This window comes from Diplotaxodon limnothrissa, linkage group LG6 (genome assembly GCF_057381915.1).
Source record: "Diplotaxodon limnothrissa isolate DT_005_m linkage group LG6, D_limnothrissa_male_GT1.1, whole genome shotgun sequence".
Lineage (NCBI taxonomy): Eukaryota > Metazoa > Chordata > Actinopteri > Cichliformes > Cichlidae > Diplotaxodon > Diplotaxodon limnothrissa.
In genome coordinates this window covers 28,747,237-28,764,397 of record NC_140601.1, presented here as the reverse complement: position 1 = coordinate 28,764,397, position 17,161 = coordinate 28,747,237, and the positions used below count along the sequence as shown (strand labels likewise).

The window sequence follows — 17,161 nt, the reverse complement described above, 5'->3', positions numbered from 1 at the left end:
AATACTATTGTAATTATGAGGTAAGAGGCTACCTTTGCAGGGTTCCCCCCCGTTCTCTGTTGTCTGTTCCGTTCATGGATGTTTTCAGCTATTTCCTGTGCCAAGCGGCAAGTGGCATCGTAATTTTGTAACCTGCAAATGAAAAACGAGAATTAAAAACTTGAACTGCAACATCATCAAGTAGCCAAAGATGAAGTAGCAAAACTAAGATTAAAACTAAGCATTTTAATATAATCATGGATTTCATATATTTATTTTTTATAGTACTTTTCATTACAAGTAAACTTTGTGTGTTTAATATAAAAGATAAAAAACATGATGCTTTGTGTAATGGTTGTATTACTCCAAAACCAAACTGAATTTAAACTTTCGATCAACATCCTCACAGTGTAACAAATGTTGCTTGGCTGAGAAGTCATTCGCAAATCTTTTTGGGTCCCTGCGTCAATATTGCACAGAATTTTTTCCCCCACACACTGGGCTAAGAAGATGTTACCTGTTACACAAATGGAAGAACTGCATATGCATATATAACAGATACTCAGGAGACGGGGGCCTTTCCATCAATGATAAATACCTCTACTTTTGAACTGACACAAGAGGATGTGGAATTTTCTTTATATATCTTGATTATGCTTCCTTAATATCAATACTGTTGTGAAAGTCAGAATGTCTTTGATGAAAAAGTGTTTGCCCCCTTTCCTGATTTTTATTTTTATTAATTTTTTTGCATATTTGTCACACTCAGGTTTCAGATCACTAAACAGATGCACTGTATTTTAGTTTCGGGCAACTTCTTGTTTGAACCTTTTTTTGTGTGTAGGATGTAGCAAATGAAAAATAAATAAATAAAATATTTCTAAACTTAAAATGTATATTTTAATCATGAAAATAATGATTAAAGCATAAAACTGTGCAAACTAAAAATTAACCTATTGAACAATGGATCAAGTGAAGACTTTGGATGACGTATTGCCTTAATCGAAAAGCATGAGCTAAATGGCTATCAGAATCATTGTTATTAAATATTATTATTTAATATTACTGTAGCTTATAAAGCGTCAGAAACGCAGCACAAGCTTTGGTTTTATCATGTGACATTTTTAGCATTCCTTTTCCCCCATTCTCTAACGCTATTTGATTTGCTGTTATAAGTAGACCTGACGACGACGACAACAACAACAAATTGTTTTCTAATCCGAATCTAAAACCACCAAGCTACTTCCCGACACACGAAGCGATTACTTTTTAATCACGAAACAAAAATACATGTTATTTTATTTGGCTAATCTTCGTAGCTACCACTTTCGCTAGCTATATTCAAAGTAGTTACAATGCGTAGAAATAATATTTGTTGTCCTTAAAAATACGTCTGAGTCATTTTACTTTTGCATTCAAGACAATGACTTACCAGGCGTCCTGAGACATTATGATAAAAGTCAGCTATTAACCCAAGTTTGAACTAACTATCCGGCTGTAATCACCAGCAGCCTGCTTCTTGTTTTGACGAAACGTCACTACGGTAGGCGACAGGGACATATTTCCCAGGACTTCTACAGAGTGCGCATTGTAATAGCATAATGCTGCCCTCTATGGGTTAGGATTTGCTGTTAATTTTTGACTCACAGGTCAGTTAAAGTGTAGAAATTTCAGGGCTGCTCGACTAACTATTTGGGAATTTCAAACGAAAAAAAAAAAACACTTCAAGCAGAAATAAAGACTCATGGGAAAGCCTTAGACATGGATGACCTACAGTAAAATATAATTTAATATAATTATAAGATGTGATTTCAATTTTCCAAATTTAAAAAAAATCTGGATGTGTGCCTATGACTTTTAGATTGAGCTGCCTCAGCCTAGTCAAAACAACATTATGTTTATCATCAGCCTCTCTCTCCTTTGACTAAGTGCCTATTCCTCTTTCCAGTGTTTCCCTGTTCAATCTCTGTTTTTTCCTTGCAAATGCTGATTGATTCACTTTTGTTCTAGCAGAGTTCTCAGTTAATCATAGCTTCCTTGACAACAATGTCTTATCCAACTTATCATAAATGTAGTAGTTCTTTTATTCATTAGAACAACCAAGGATAAATGTTTTTGTTTATAATCTATCAGACCAGATCCAACTGTTTTATTACAATAAGGAGAGCGAGATTCTTATTCTTACCTATAAATTCCCAATAATCCTCCAAAAAACACTCCAAAGAAGCTGCATATAGCAGGGGGGGGGGGGGGGGGGGGATGTTTTTAATTTATTTATTTTTATTTTGCTTTTCATACATTCAAACACCAAGAAATGGGAAGATCTTGATACAGCAGCAATATAAAAAGATTTGAAGGATACCTTTCCTCTTGAAGCCAAAGGCCACAAAGTTCCTTTTAGACATGGACATTTTTGATTGTCATTAACCATTCCACTGTCAAAATTTTCCACTCTTCCAGCAGAAACCACCCCCATGGTCTTGGTTTTACAGAAAACAAGTGAAGGCTGCTTAAAATGAGTTTTTTTATGCAAGTTAAAGCCAGAATAGTCTAATAGTAAACTTTTGAAAGAACAGCATTTCATTTCACAAGTCTATAAATCTTTCATAAAACTTGTACAGACACATTATTATGAGTGACTCTCAAAGATGAAAACAAATGACAGCAGTAATCATTTAAACACAACTTTGAATCGCTTTTAAAGGCTTACAGAAATAGTAGCTAAAAATCTTTCTCCTAAATACTTAAAACAGACCTGCAAAAGCAACTTACATAAACATCCAAGTAAAAAAAATCTACAACTGTTACCACAAAATTTATAAAACATCAACAATATTGTAATGATAGTCAACATCAAACACCAAAGTGATACGTGTTCATGCTTAGTTTGTTATTTTTACCCTGCAGTAATTTTCTTCTTCTGTACAGAGATGTAGGAAATATGTCAGCCTTAAGAAGAGAAATGCACTTTTGATTGGAGTGTAAGAGTGGCACCATGCATGTAATCTTCTAAGTGACTCGTCACTTTTGTAAACAGCAGCAAGGCACAACAAAGGAAGAAACACCACCTGCTAATTTACACAGTCTATGTCACAATATGGCAAGATTATTCAGTTTGAAGGACAAATGTATTTCTGCTCTGTTCATTTCTCATACGACACAGGTGTTAAATCTATGCTTATTTAAAAGATGTTGTTTTTTTCACATCTGATAATCTGAGAAAAAACATCATGCATGTTTTTTGGCAAGGAAAGTTTCAGAGTTTGTTTTTCAAGTCCATTCCATTATGTGCCGACACATAGAGTAAGTACTTGTAGAGGTTTTATGTTTTATACCCAAACAATGGTTGTGTTTAGATGAAAATATGTTGTGTTCAATAATAGTCTTTGGAAGATTTCTTGGAATAGATTCTACTGGCATTTCAATGCTTGAAGTATGTGAAGTAATTTCAAAGAAAAAGCCATGTCTAGGACATAATTGCTCTCTTATTTCTGAACATGTTGACAAGAGCAAACCATTTCAAAGACTTTCAAGGAATGTGATGTTCAGTGTTCAAATACATTTTGGTCTCGTAAGCAATTTAATTAAATTTATTGTGAAATCCTGATAGTTGCACATTTTTAAAACAGATTTGTTTTTTTGTTTGTGTGTGTGTGTGTGTGTGTGTGTGGGGGGGTCAGCTATGTGATCTGGAAATGTAAGGTCTTGTTTTATGATTCTGATCATGGGGGCACTTGGGTTCCAGACACTGATTGCTTCTCAGAAAGACACAGTGCCAAAGATATAACCGGTAAAACAATGGAACTTTTCACTTTCAGTGCCTGAATTCACCAACAACAAACCATGTAGAGCTCACATGACCAAAGCCCACAGGCCTATATAAAGCCCGGATCCTCAGATTGTGCAGCTAGCAACAGGAGAAACATTACCTTCTAACCTATTTTTCAAGGAATAATAGGAATTGAGATGATTCATGTTTCACGGACACCAGAATTCTTCAATTGTGGAAACATGAATTTATTCCCAGACGCATTCTCTGACCACAATCTGGAATCTATGGCTAGTAGCAGAACCAGACAAAGGTCTCACTCCTATTACAATGCAGAGGGGAAAAAGCCTTATGGTGTGGACACACAGAAAGAAGAAACCTGTTTAAGACCTCGATCTAGGTGTGTATTCATAATTAACTATGCTTTTACTCTTATATTATCAAAATTAGGTTACTGGCCAGATAACCAAATACTTCTAATTAACCAGATTTGTGGGGGGTTTTTTCTCTTCTGACTTGAATTACTGAACTACATAATTAATATTGAATTGAATGTCTTTAAAAGGTCTTTTTACAGTTATGAGACATCGGAGTTATGCTCAGAAGATGACATAAGACACTTTACAACCTCCCCTACGTCAAAACAGATGCAAAGCTCACTGCCAAAGTATCAAGCAACCAAAAAGGAGGAAAGAGACGGGGATGTGTCGGTTGTTGAGTTCACCTCTACGAAGTCAAAGCATAAACCAAACAAGCAATCACCCTCTAGAGAAACTTGTGGTAGTGAAATAATGTTTTTAAAGTTGGATATGGATTTTAAAAGCAAAATAAATAAAATGAAAATCTACAATAATAATAATAATAATAATAATAATAAAGTTACATGTGTATGTTTTGGCTCAGGCAGTAAATGCCATCTCAAGCAAGTTTCCATGATGACCATCTCTGAAGCAGACAACTGGGAGATTTGTTCCAGCTCTGGGATGAAGTATGGGCAGTTTGTGGACTGGGAGAAAATTGATCCTGAAGCTGCAAAGAAATATCAACAAATCCTACGGAGTGAGCACCAGCAGCTTAAAACTATGGCTCGGGAAGGATTTTGGGCCATGCCACACACACTAAGGGCCAAAGCTTATTATCACATCATCCACAGCATCAATTCTATGTATGTGTTTGTGGCAAGTAATGGAACCACTGTGAGCATTTTTACTGAAATCTGCTTGAACCAAATTTTTGACTGTGTATTGATTTTATATATCTGCAGAAGGGCTGTCACTCCAGACAGAGATGTCTACTATGAACTGACTAAGAAGCTATTTGGAGAACAAAAACATAGTAGCCACCCAGTGCCGAAGTATATGGAAGATGGAGAAATACCAAGGTAATATTTTGTGATACTGCAATCACACTTCATAGCTGACAAACTGTCTTAATGATGAGCTTTTTGTCTAATTGGCATTGATTTTGCTAATTTTGGCTACGTTTATTAAAAGCATCCACAAGACTAGCAACATATATATATACATATATAACAGAAAAAGTTTACATTCTAGTATTATTATACTTCTGCACTGCAGTAAATGTGACCAAATCGGTCATTGCTTCCTCTGTTCTTTTCCAGATACTGTCTCAACAAAGCAGGCCTGAATTCTGCAAAAAAAGTTCTTCTTTGCCTCGGAAAATACTTCATAGACATGAACTTCTGCCCCATTCTACCCGCCCTGGTCTCCCTCATCCTCCACTTCAGCGAGGATGAAGCTGAATGTTTCTACAGTGTGTCCCGACTTATCTGCTACAATGATCCCAACAAGCGCTACATTGACCAGACTTTCCTCACCTACCGTGCGTCCTGTATGACCTTTGGAGACCTTGCCAACAAATGCTGCAGAGGCATTCGCAAGCTGATAGCCAGCTCCCACCAGAACCTGTTTGAGTTTTACTCTGACTGGATCATGTGGATATTTGCTGACCTTCCGTTCACATATGCCATTAGAGTTCTAGACGTCTACCTACTGGAGGGCTACAAGGTCCTCTACAGGTTTGTTACTGCTGCCGCATTTCAACAAATAAACAAAAAAACTTAGTCCTAAATATGTCATTTCTTCTGCCATATCAGTTACTCTGAGAAAAAAACCAAACATACAGACAAAACAATTCAATAAATGTGTTTCATAATTATTCTTTGTAGGGTTGCTCTGGCTTTGCTTGACCTCTATAAAGTATCAGTGTCATCTCGAGTGGCAGATGTGGAAGACTTCAGAACAGACATGAAAAGATTTGTGCAAAATGTAGCTCGCCACTGCACGGCTGAGAAGCTCCTAGAAAGAGCCTTCAAGATTTCAGTACCCACAAGGAGAGACCTTAACCTACTGTTCACTGCCAATAAAGAGTCACTCATACTAAAAGGTGTCAGCATAGACCAGAAAAGGTGGGTTAATACTGACATTGTCATGAATCAGATGACGAATGGTATATTTGTATGTAATAAAGGATTAATATACACAAACTTAGTAGTATTGAATATTCCATTCCAACTAATATGAACCCTGTTTTCACATATGTTTCCAAAAGGCTACCAGTAGAGACAGTGGATTTCAACAACTTTCGTTCCAGTGTTGTAACAGGGACGGAGATGAGAGTCATCTGGGCCTGGATACCTGAGCGCTTTGCCCTCTTCAGTCCCTTCAGGTTGTTCAGCACAGCTGAGCATGAAAGGACTCTTGCTTCGTAAGTAACCTTTGTTCTGCGCTTCAGTCCCACTCGGCAACTACCTAAAAAAAGAGGCGTGAATCATGTAGAGGAGTATTTATATCATATTGCAATAGCTTTAATAGTGTTTACTTTGTATCAAATTAATATCTGTTGAACTTCGCGTCCCTGCAGTGAAAAACTATTTTCTTTTGTAACCGTCAGCAGGTGTGTTTTTACTATCAACATTTAGAGACAAATACTGTTTTTTTTCCCCTGCGTTTAAACAGTGCTAAAACTTCTCTCTGATTTAACATGAAATTTAAATAAAATAGGTCTTTGCTCTTGAGGGGCAATTGTATGCCAGTTTGGCATGTATATAATGTTGTTGTGCATTTATAAAAACAAAAGGTGTTTTGTATATTTTTATTTCATACAGATTCTATTCACATGTGGAGGGACATGAACCATCTGTCATGATTATTAAATCTGTGGATGAAGAGGTAAAACTATAAAATAATCAATATTAGGATACATTTTATTTAACATCTTAAATGAGCCTCAGAATTGATCCTTATGCTTCTATAATGGTGAGATTTAGCCGACGCAGTAAGTTTTGTATGCCATTGACATGATGTAATTTCTCTTATCTTAGGTATTTGGTGCCTTCTTGTCAACTGATGTAGCAGAAAGAAGAAAACAAGACTCAGAGGAACTTGTATACTTTGGAACTGGGGAGTGTTTAGTTTTCACGGTGAGCTTTCTTCTTGTTGAATTCAACTTACCTTAGATTTAGATTGACCATGTATGGGTTTCTTTATGTTAATATAGAGCAATGCCTTTGACACTGCAAGGCGTCAAACAAGATTTGTGATTACTGTTTCAGCTCCGTCCCAACATGGAGCTCTACCAGAGATCTATGGTCAATATTATGAGCCCAAGAGCGTCTCCTGAGAAACTTCGAGGCAGTATTAGTGCTTCCCCTCAGGCGTCAACTAATGGCAACATCCCCTCCAGCACAACTCTGACCTGTCCTGCTGAGACACTGCAAAATCCCAGCTATCTGATGGTCACTGCACCAGTGGAGGAATCCATGTCTTCTAAACAGCCAAAGAGGCCTAAGGAGCAAGAGGCCTCCAAGGTCATAGCAGGCGATGACAATCGGCTTATTATTGGTGTGTTAGTGAAACATACAATAGATTGGCCTTTGAAGGAACCTTTAATATATTGTGTGACAGGGAAGCTGCGAGTACTCTGCTCATATCTATGTGTCTTCTTTCAGGTGGTGATGGAGGTCATGCTCTCTGCCTGCAAAGAGACCTACAAGGGGGTTACACAGAGCCGTGTGAAACTTTTAAGAGCATTGCACTCTGCAAGAGAGACTTCAAGATCCAGTCCCTGGAAGTGTGGGGCATCCAGAACTCCATTTCCATTTCTCATTGTTTTCCTTCTAAGTGAGTTAGAGAAAACAGCACTGACTATTTTTGGTAAAGACTGAAAGAGTTTTTCCTTCAAAGAATTTGGGTGATTTTGATTGATATGCAGCTTACAGACATTTCACACTTGTCCTGTGAAATGCTAAATTGTGTAATTTTTTTTGTATAGTTAGGTGAGATTTATTTTGTTAATCAAAGTTTATTTGTACAGATCTGGGTCACATACAATGTCTTAGTGAACGTTACAATCCAGGAAAACAAAGCTTGTAATCTCAGGGCAGCTCCGAAGGAACACAATGACGCTCGTTTTGGTGCATATACTCACTTTTCTGTGATGAATCGAGGATAACTAGTTTTATAATACTCTGTAATAACTAAAGCACTACATTCACTAAAGGATAATATTTGTAAACACGCTGTTAAAATTGCAACTGCATCTGGTTTTAATTGGGAAAACACTAACCTGCAGTATTTTATAAGATCTATGTCCACTGTTAAATTGTATATTTTGATTGTGCAGTTTATTTAGATTTGATGTACAGTTGTACAAAACATCCCTTTTAAAATCCTTTATTTGCTATTCCTCTCAGTTAAGTAATTTATTCAGATAAGTGTTTTATTATTAACATGGCTGCATTTGTAATGGGATTGAAAGCAAATAACGTTTTTTAGTTATTTATTTATTTATTTTTTACTTAAGTCTTTTACTTAACATTGTCAGCATTCCTGTTAAAAAAACGAATCCTCTTTTGCTCCTCTTACAACATTTATACTTTAAAAAGAAAAAGAAATTCTGCTTTAAAGCTCCTTTACTTATATTCGCAAAATGATCTGTATATTATATCGTTTCTACCTGCAAAGATTATTTCTTAACATTAAGAAACTTGCTGAAGCTAGTCTCTGTAGCTTTATGGAACCATTTGGAGTGACATGCGAAAGGAGTGGATTACGTTTTCTTTGTTTAGTGATAACAGAAAAAAAAGAAAAAAAACTCTACTAAAGATAGATATAATGTAAAAAAAAACTCAAGATGTCTGGTTGCCCTTATATCCATTTTGGAGAACCTTTGGTATTTGTGTTCATTTAGCTTCAACAACCTGTTTTTGTTGTATAAATAAATGTAATGAAATCAAAACAATAATAATTTTTAAAAAAGAAAAGAAAAGAAAGAAAGAAAGAAAGAAAGAAAGAAAGAAAGAAAAGGAAACGATGGCTCTCAACGTCAACATTTACCACGATCTGAGCGAGCCCCTGCTGGACATCTGACTGAACCGCAAATCTGTTAACCGCAAAGAAAAAGCACCGGTTCTTGAAAGTACGTGAGCAGTTGAAGGCACCATGCAAGAGAAAGAGCATCAACCCCAAATTGCTGCGCCGTGTTTAGCAGTCCGTTGCTTACTATGATGGGGCTTATGGTCATCTTCTTATGGCTACCAGTGCATCATGGAGTTAAGGGAAATGAAATGACAGAAGGAAAAGCAAAGGAAGCTACAAAGAGACCGTTGATGGATATGGATATCAGTGTTAGTAGGACCGACATTGAGAACAGAATAAGGCACAAAAATGAAAGAAATGTGACAAAAGCAATGGGAGGAGGAGATGAAAGAGCGATGGTTTAACAAAACAAAAAGGAAAATATGAGAAATGAGAAGCACAGGAAGCAGAATTTCGGTCCACACGCCATACCAGTTGGTGGCGTAATGCATATAAAGAAGAAGAAGCAGTCCGCGGCTACGAGCTGTCCTTTCACGCGAAGAAGTTTTCGGTTAAAACTCTGTGGATAGAGGACGTGGTAAGCTTTCTCTTTTACGGATTATTAGAGAAGTGGGCCTGAATCTTGTTTACGCCTCCGAGGCTGTGCTGCGTGGTTAGCTACAACGTTAGCGACAGTAGCTAGCAAACGTTGTAAAAGTGCGGCTGTTGTGTTTGTATTTGTATACCGTTGTGACAATGCGTTAACACTACCCTCGAGTTTAATTATAACCCCTTATCGACAATCGTTAACCACGCCGGTGTCGGTTTCGCTGCAAGTGGACGGGTTAATGCTCGAGCGGCCACACAAACATTCTAGCAAATCTGTGCAAAAGCACAGATATTTTTTTTTGTATAGGTAAATAAACAACATGTTAGCTTTCAGAACCAGCACTGACCACTTTCAGTTTCACGTGCATCTTTAAGTTTAGTTTGAGGATATTGATACATACTTTGAGCGTTAAGGGTTGTTTAGTGTTGTTTTCCTTCCACCGTCTTGATACAGACACTGGGTGTGTGCAGCACACTGGACTGTTTAACCCACTGCATACATGCTGCTTATCTTTTATGCTGCTCATGTTTTAGATGGCATGCTCAAAATTTTGGCGTGAACAAAATGCAAGCACGGACCAACTAATAGTGACTAGTAGTGCCACACTCTACCTGAGTATCAGAATCAGAATCAGAATACTTTATTGATCCCTGGGGGAAATTATTTTTTGTTACAGTGCTCCATTTTAAACCAACATTAAGACAAGACAGACAATACGCTAACTAAGAATAGTACAATATATACATACATACATACATACATACATACATACATACATACATAAGTCACTTATAAATAAATATTTGGAAAAGAAACATGTGTAGTTGTAGCAGCAAACAGTGTGTTAAGTGGATGCGTTGTACAGGGAGATGGCCACAGGCAGGAATGATTTCCTGTGTCGTTCAGTGGTGCTTTTCGGTAATCTCAGTCTCTCACTGAACGAGCTCCTGTGACTGACCAACATGTCATGGAGTGGGTGGGAGGTGTTATCCAACATTGTCTTTATCTTGGACAGCATCCGCCTCTCCGACACCACCTTGAGGGAGTCCAGCTCCATCCCCACAACATTGCTGGCCTTACGGATCAGTTTATTAAGTCTGTTGGCATTTTTGATGCTGTAATGTAGTTAAGGGGTGTTTCCAGCTAGTGCTTTCTGTTTGTGCTAGGAGGGGGCAGTTCGTAATACAATTGGAGTTTTAAAAAAAATGGTACTAGCAAGGCAAGGTGTACCTGATAAAGTGTGTGGTGAATGTAGATTTGACGTAATTTAGCGATAGTATCTGTTTTGCATAGTTTGCCCACCACTGATAAGATCTATTTTTTTGTTTTTTGTAGAATTGTAAAATTTCCCCCCAAACTTCCAACCAACTAATCATTAGTTAACCACATAAACAAGTCACAGCCAGTTAGTCAGGAAGGTCCAATTAAATACAATAAAGTGTTTCTGATGCCTATGTTTTTACAAACTCAAACACCAAATCACTTGGATTTCAAGTGGGATAACTTCAGTTCAATTAAATTTTATTTATATAGCGCCAAATCACAACAACAGTCTCCTCAAGGCGCTTTGTATTGTAAGGGACACCCTACAATAATCAAATGACCCTTTGTGAGCAAGCATTCCTGACAGTGGGAAGGAAAAACTCCATTTTAACAGGAAGAAACCTCTTGCAGAACCAGGCTCAGGGAGGGGCGGCCATGTGCTGCGACCGGTTGGGGTGAAGGAAGACAGGATGAAAGACATTCTGTGGAAAAGAGCCAGAGATTAATAACAAGTGTGATTCAGCAGATAGGTCTATTAACACATGTTGAGTGAGAAATGTGACTGATAAGGAAATACTCAATGCACCATGGGAATCCCCCAGCAGTCTACACCTATTGCAGCATAACTAAGGGAGGATTCAGGGTCACCTGATCCAGCCCTAACTATATACTTTAGCAAAAAGGAAAGTTTTAAGCCTAATCTTAAAAGTAGAAATAGTGTCTGTCTCCCAAATAGGGCTGCCACAAACGATTATTTTGATAGTCGACTAGTCACCGATTATTTTTGCGATTAGTCGACTAATCAGATCATCATCCACTGGACGTAAAACTACAGCTTATATAACTATCATTAGCTTACAGCTTTAAGCTTTTAAGGTGCTAACTAAAAATAAAGACAAGATGATAGTTTATTCAATTTTAATGAAATTTGCAGATTGTTTCGGTAAAGTTTAATAAACTCCTTGCTATCTAAAATATAACAGGACACCGGGGTATATTCTCCAGCATCTCACACTTCTGATAATCAGCTGTCTGCTTGACGTTTATTCAGCTGTGTAAAAACTATAACTTTAATCTCAGCCAAACCGATTTACTCAGGAACAAATAAAATACTAAAAAAAAAAAAAAAAAAAGGCCAAACAACAACATTTTTAATTTATCTAAGTGACTCATATATATTTAACCTGAGTCGCGAAAGACGGCGGTGGGTTTGAAAACAATTTGCCGGGAGTCCGGTGTTCTCACGGCGCTAGTGACCTAGCCCCCGGCTAGCTATCGAGCTAGTGGGTAACAGACGTCTCCGAAAACTGAGCCGATATTTGAGGTTTACACAGCTACATTCTCGCCTGAAAATATGTTAAACGTTTATTTTGTGACCCAGAAAGAATAATAAGAGTAATATTAAAACTAACTAGCTACCGCCATTGTTGGAAACTAAGCTGGGCCGCGCTATGAATTCTGGGACACAGCTACTTCTTCTTCTTCGGGGTTTAACGGCAGCTGGAATCCTTGTACATGCAGTGCTGCCATCTTCTGTTTCAGTCCGTTATTACACTCTTAAATCCTGCTATTATTCCTGCGTCTTTTGCGATCTTACAAAGCTTCAAACGACGCGTCGACTATTAAATCAGTCGTCGACGATTTTGATAGTCGACGTAATCGTGACTAGTCGACAAATCGTGGCAGCCCTACTCCCAAATCAAACTGGAAGCTGGTTCCACAGATGAGGGGCCTGAAAATTGAAGGCTCTTCCTCTCATTCTACTTTTAAATACTCTAGGAACAACATGTAAGCCTGCAGTGCTAGAGCGAAGTGCTCTAATGGGGTGATATGGTACTACAAGGTCATTAAGATCAGATGGGGCCTGATTATTTAAGACCTTGTATGTGAGGAGCAGGATTTTGAATTCAATTCTGGATTTAACAGGGCTAACTTGACAGTTGTTCATCTGAAATAGCTCTCCATTAAGACTTTTATATTAGCTGTATCAATGCTTATTGTTCCCTTTCCACATCAGTTTTGTTTGAATTTCCCTGGATGTGTCTAATGAGTCCTTTTGGTCTCAGACATTAGCTACAGTACGAGTTTGCATCGTGGAAACTGTAATAGTAAATGTCCAATATGTAGATATATTGTGTATTTGTTCCTTAACTGTTTATGGGTTGTACATCAACAGGCTGCAGCAATGGGCCCAGATACCACACCTGTCCCTAAAACAGAATCTGCGGAGGAAAGTATGTATTGAGGGTATTTTGCATGTTTCTCCCCTTTTGATCAAAATTTGTGTAATAAATAAGTTCACTTTTTTAGTTCTAAAAAGCCTGGTTCCTTATCCAACTGAATTCGGTGGCATACAGTGCATGTGGAACAGAACAGAACTAAGCTCCACTGAACATGAATTACATATGTGTAATAGGGCTGGGCCATATTATACCGTTCACGGTAATACCGGTATAATGTTAGGCAACGATAGGAAAATGAAATATCACAATAGAATATGAGTAAAACGCGCATGCGCAGTGCCTTTGTTTTCATACGCACATGGCCGATTGTTGAGTGAAACAGATGAACCAGAATTGGTTTGTAAAAATGGTGCAACTTCAGTGATGTGGAACTGGTTTGGTGTTTGTCCGTCAGATACACGACAAAGCACATTTTTTTGCAGAACATGCAAGCGGCTGTCGTTATTGTCGTATTTGTCGGACTAAGATGCTCTTAAATCTGGGAGTAATCTGGGTCCTAAACTCCGTATTCTTCTGGTCAAACGAACACTGCAGCATCAATGAGAGTTAAAAACTGTCTAAATTATTTCATCTTTAATAAAACGATCAGCATTGCTGCTTTACCAGGTGTAACTATGAAGTTTAACTTCCAGGCATCCATGAAAACAAAATTTATTACATTTAACGGAGTTAGAAGTTAGCAGGAAGCTAGCGGATGTTAGCTCGCTAGTTTCGCTAGTTACCTAAGCATGATATAGCATGTTCTGACTGAGAGATTTCTGAAAAAGATCAAACGTACAGCTCTGCTATCACTTCCAACATAAATGAAGACAGGAAACTAAACAGCAGTGACGTTTGTAGGGTTACTGAAGTTGGGCTAGCTGGTATATAATGATGTGCTACGTGATCGCTAGCGACACAGCTATGTTAGCATAACATAAACAGTGAAGCTGGAGGACGAACACTAACACTTTTCCACTTATAAAAATTAACGTGAAGGTTCCTGATAGTTAGAGACAAATGCAATCGCATGGCAGGATGCTGTAAACGGACCAAACTAAAGTCAGGAGAACAACTGAGATAATCCATCCACAATACGAGGTTAGTCATTAATATACTGCAACAACATGGGAATAGAGCAGCTGCCAGAGAATTCAACATTAATGAATCAATGGTACAGAAGTGGAGGAAGCAAGAAGAATGAGTTTAATAAAGTTTGATTTATCTGACTGCTTTGTTTCGCTTAATGTGCCTTATAATCCCGTGCACCTTATGGTCCAAAAAATGCGTACTGCACACTGCAGTTTAATGTTGCAAAGCACCTCTTTTTAACTTCAGTGGATATTATACATGGTTATGCTCAGGATATGTCAGCCCATTTCTACTGGAAATGCCTTTTGGTTAAACTTTCAGCAAGGAATTTGCATTTGCACTGTTACATTTTTATAAAGCTTTAATGTACATAAAAACCAGCTTCTTGTTTAAGTGAAAATAAATGGAAGGTTGTCTTTTTGCGCTAGTAATATTGTGGAGTTGTATTTTCTCTCGCATCAATTATATCGTCAGTTATATTGTTATCGCAAATTTTCAAATATATATCGTGATAAATATTTTTGGCCATATCGCCCTGCTCTAATGTGTAACATGGTAAAAGTCAATCATTGTGTTTTGCTTACTGAGATTTGCTAAGTCACTTCAGTCAGTAACACACTCAAATTGTGTTTTTAATGTGATTCCTCTTCAGATCCAGAAATAGTGGTGGTGAAGATAATCTCAGACTCAGATTCCAGTGATGCTTCAGTGATCACCGAGCCAGAGAACTCCAAACAGCCACAGAGCAACACATCAGACAAGTGTTACCCTTGCACTGTCTGTGGCAAGATATTTGACAGACCGTCAAAGCTGGAGTGGCATAAACCTGTACACACTAGCAAGCCCAAGACTCTTCATAACTGTGAGCATTGTAATATAAGCTTTACAAAAAAAGAGACGCTGATCCGACACCGGAATTGCCACAGTAGGACTAACAAGCACCCCTGTCCCGACTGTGGAAAAGTGTTCAATAGACCCTCAAGGTTAGAGAGGCATAAACGCACACACACAAAACAACCCAGGGTACCTCATCAGTGTTCATACTGCATGAAGACGTTCAGAAAACTTAACAAACTCATTCGTCACAAGCGTATGCACACTGGAGAGAAGCCTTTCACCTGTTCGGTCTGCGGTAAGGGATTCTCCGAGTCAGGTCACTGCAAAGCACACGAAAAGACACACGAGGAGCAGCCAGAAAAACCTCACAGTTGTGCGGATTGCGGGATGTGTTTCTTCAAGGCCTCGGCGCTTCGTAGACACTTCCTCTCCCACACAGGAGAGAAGCCTTTCAAATGTACCTTATGTGAGAGCTGCTTCTCTCGCTCTGAGGGACTGAAAAGGCACATGAGGAGCCACACAGGGGAAAGACCATACAAATGCATTATCTGTGGCAAGCAGTTTTATTCTCGCCAGGATTTGAATATTCATGGATTGACCCACACAGGGGAGAAGCCACATCTTTGCCCTGTGTGTGGTAAAGGCTTTTCACAGCTGGGCAACATGAAAGAGCATGAACAAAATGTTCATATTAAGTCAGAAAAATATATTTGTAATGATTGTGGAGCAACGTTCTCACGAAATGCGTCACTGACAAAGCATCGGCGGACACATACTGGAGAGAGACCCTATCTGTGCCTCATCTGCGGCTGCAGGTTTAAATGGAGCCATTCTCTCAGCAGACACCGGAGGTCACACGCACACAGACAGATGGCTGGGGACACATCCAAAGAAATACTACGTTTTGAAGGACCTTCAGAGAATCCCGACAGTGTAACGTAAAAGTTGAGTGTTTATTAAAAGCACATTTCCTCTTCATTTAGTTTTGAGAGAGGAAGAAGCTCATTTCTGTTCTATTGACAAGTTATTAAAAGTTCTTGTGATGATTCACCTTTCTGCTTTCATTGCTGACTGTCCACTAAAATTCTTTTTAAAAATCTCAGTTAGGACAGGGCACCAGGTCTGCTCTGTTCACAGTTCACTGTTATGACATGTGGTGTGGTTAGCGTTTAAGAATATTTCATAGTTCTTTACCAAAGGACAAGGAAATACAGTTGCCCTACCAAATGGCTGGAAAGTTTCTCTGGACCAACAGTTATATCAGTACAAAATTTTGTATGGTGCAGTGCAAACCAGGATGTAGCTAAGTATTGGTTCTTTCTGTAGTTTATAAAACAAAGTGTACTTTCTTTACAAAGTAATTGTTACCTAATTTGCCATCATAATAAGTGCCAAATATGCAGATTTAAAAAATTTAAATGAACATAGAACATTGTTAGATTAGATCTAGAACATATATATGATGTAGTTGTGTAAACCAATGATTTTTATCTTGTGCATGATAGCTTACTTTCAATAAAGATACATATTGTCACATACTGCGATTATCTTTGTAGTAATTTCAGACAATAAACGTTCAATGTTTTTATACTGATAATCAGTAAATATGCTGAAATATATTTTAAATAGAAAGTATACCTGGGTTCGAACGGGAGGCTGTTATTGGCTTTAACGGTAAGTTTCTCCCCCCCCCCCCCACAAAAAACTTAAATTAAGTTTCTGATACGACAGCTGAAACGTCTGGAGTGGCACGCTCAGTACTGTACAAAAATTTGTACAGTAAAATCTCTAAAATATATCTTACATATTTTACAAGAACAGGAACGTTTCTGTCATTTAACTGAAATTCAAATTTTATTTGTCACACACGCAACCCCATACACAGTATGACATGAGGTCAGATGCCTGTAGCTGTGCAGTGCCCAACCATTAAATGACAGTAGGTTTACAGTAAGATATACAAATTTACAGGTTACTACAAAATTTAAAGCTTTAACTTAGAAACAACTGGGGGGGGGGGACTTGAGCATTGGGACCTGCAGTGTGAACGTTACAATCCAGGTAAACAAAG

At 38.0% G+C, this 17,161-nt stretch overlaps 3 protein-coding genes across 3 annotated transcripts in view; 2 read left to right on the top strand and 1 right to left on the bottom strand.

Annotated features, from left to right (window-relative positions):
* stx8 (syntaxin 8) overlaps window positions 1–1,507 on the bottom strand; it is a 47,464-nt gene extending 45,957 nt beyond the window's left edge. Inside the window, exons 1-2 of the mRNA XM_085356096.1 lie at window positions 1,412–1,507; window positions 33–132 (exon numbers count right to left, since the gene is read on the bottom strand). Of these exons, the coding sequence (XP_085212222.1) occupies window positions 33–132; window positions 1,412–1,428 (117 nt within the window). The 5' untranslated portion in view covers window positions 1,429–1,507. The remainder of the gene's footprint in view (window positions 1–32; window positions 133–1,411) is intronic.
* Window positions 1,508–3,945: 2,438 nt separating this feature from the next.
* LOC146630784 (TBC1 domain family member 24-like) lies at window positions 3,946–7,894 on the top strand. Its single transcript, XM_085356095.1, has 11 exons — window positions 3,946–4,148; window positions 4,314–4,528; window positions 4,652–4,913; window positions 5,013–5,129; window positions 5,370–5,786; window positions 5,937–6,176; window positions 6,320–6,475; window positions 6,876–6,939; window positions 7,092–7,190; window positions 7,323–7,611; window positions 7,719–7,894. Exons 1-11 carry the CDS (start codon window positions 3,946–3,948, stop codon window positions 7,892–7,894), a joined length of 2,238 nt encoding a protein of 745 aa, XP_085212221.1.
* A 1,724-nt stretch (window positions 7,895–9,618) lies between these two features.
* On the top strand, window positions 9,619–16,353 carry LOC146630783 (uncharacterized). The gene is made up of 3 exons (XM_085356094.1): window positions 9,619–9,664; window positions 13,116–13,173; window positions 14,906–16,353. Exons 2-3 carry the CDS (start codon window positions 13,125–13,127, stop codon window positions 16,030–16,032), a joined length of 1,176 nt encoding a protein of 391 aa, XP_085212220.1. The 5' UTR covers window positions 9,619–9,664; window positions 13,116–13,124; the 3' UTR covers window positions 16,033–16,353.
* Window positions 16,354–17,161: the final 808 nt, after the last annotated feature.

Excerpts from the sequence above, each read along its gene's own strand:
- LOC146630784 (XM_085356095.1), top strand. The coding sequence starts at position 3,946 with ATGATTCATGTTTCACGGACACCAGAATTCTTCAATTGTGGAAACATG. Across the intron at positions 5,787-5,936 it reads GGCTACAAGGTCCTCTACAG|GGTTGCTCTGGCTTTGCTTG; the intron begins GTTTGTTACTGC and ends TATTCTTTGTAG. Across the intron at positions 6,940-7,091 it reads TTAAATCTGTGGATGAAGAG|GTATTTGGTGCCTTCTTGTC; the intron begins GTAAAACTATAA and ends CTCTTATCTTAG.
- LOC146630783 (XM_085356094.1), top strand. The coding sequence starts at position 13,125 with ATGGGCCCAGATACCACACCTGTCCCTAAAACAGAATCTGCGGAGGAA. Across the intron at positions 13,174-14,905 it reads AACAGAATCTGCGGAGGAAA|ATCCAGAAATAGTGGTGGTG; the intron begins GTATGTATTGAG and ends ATTCCTCTTCAG.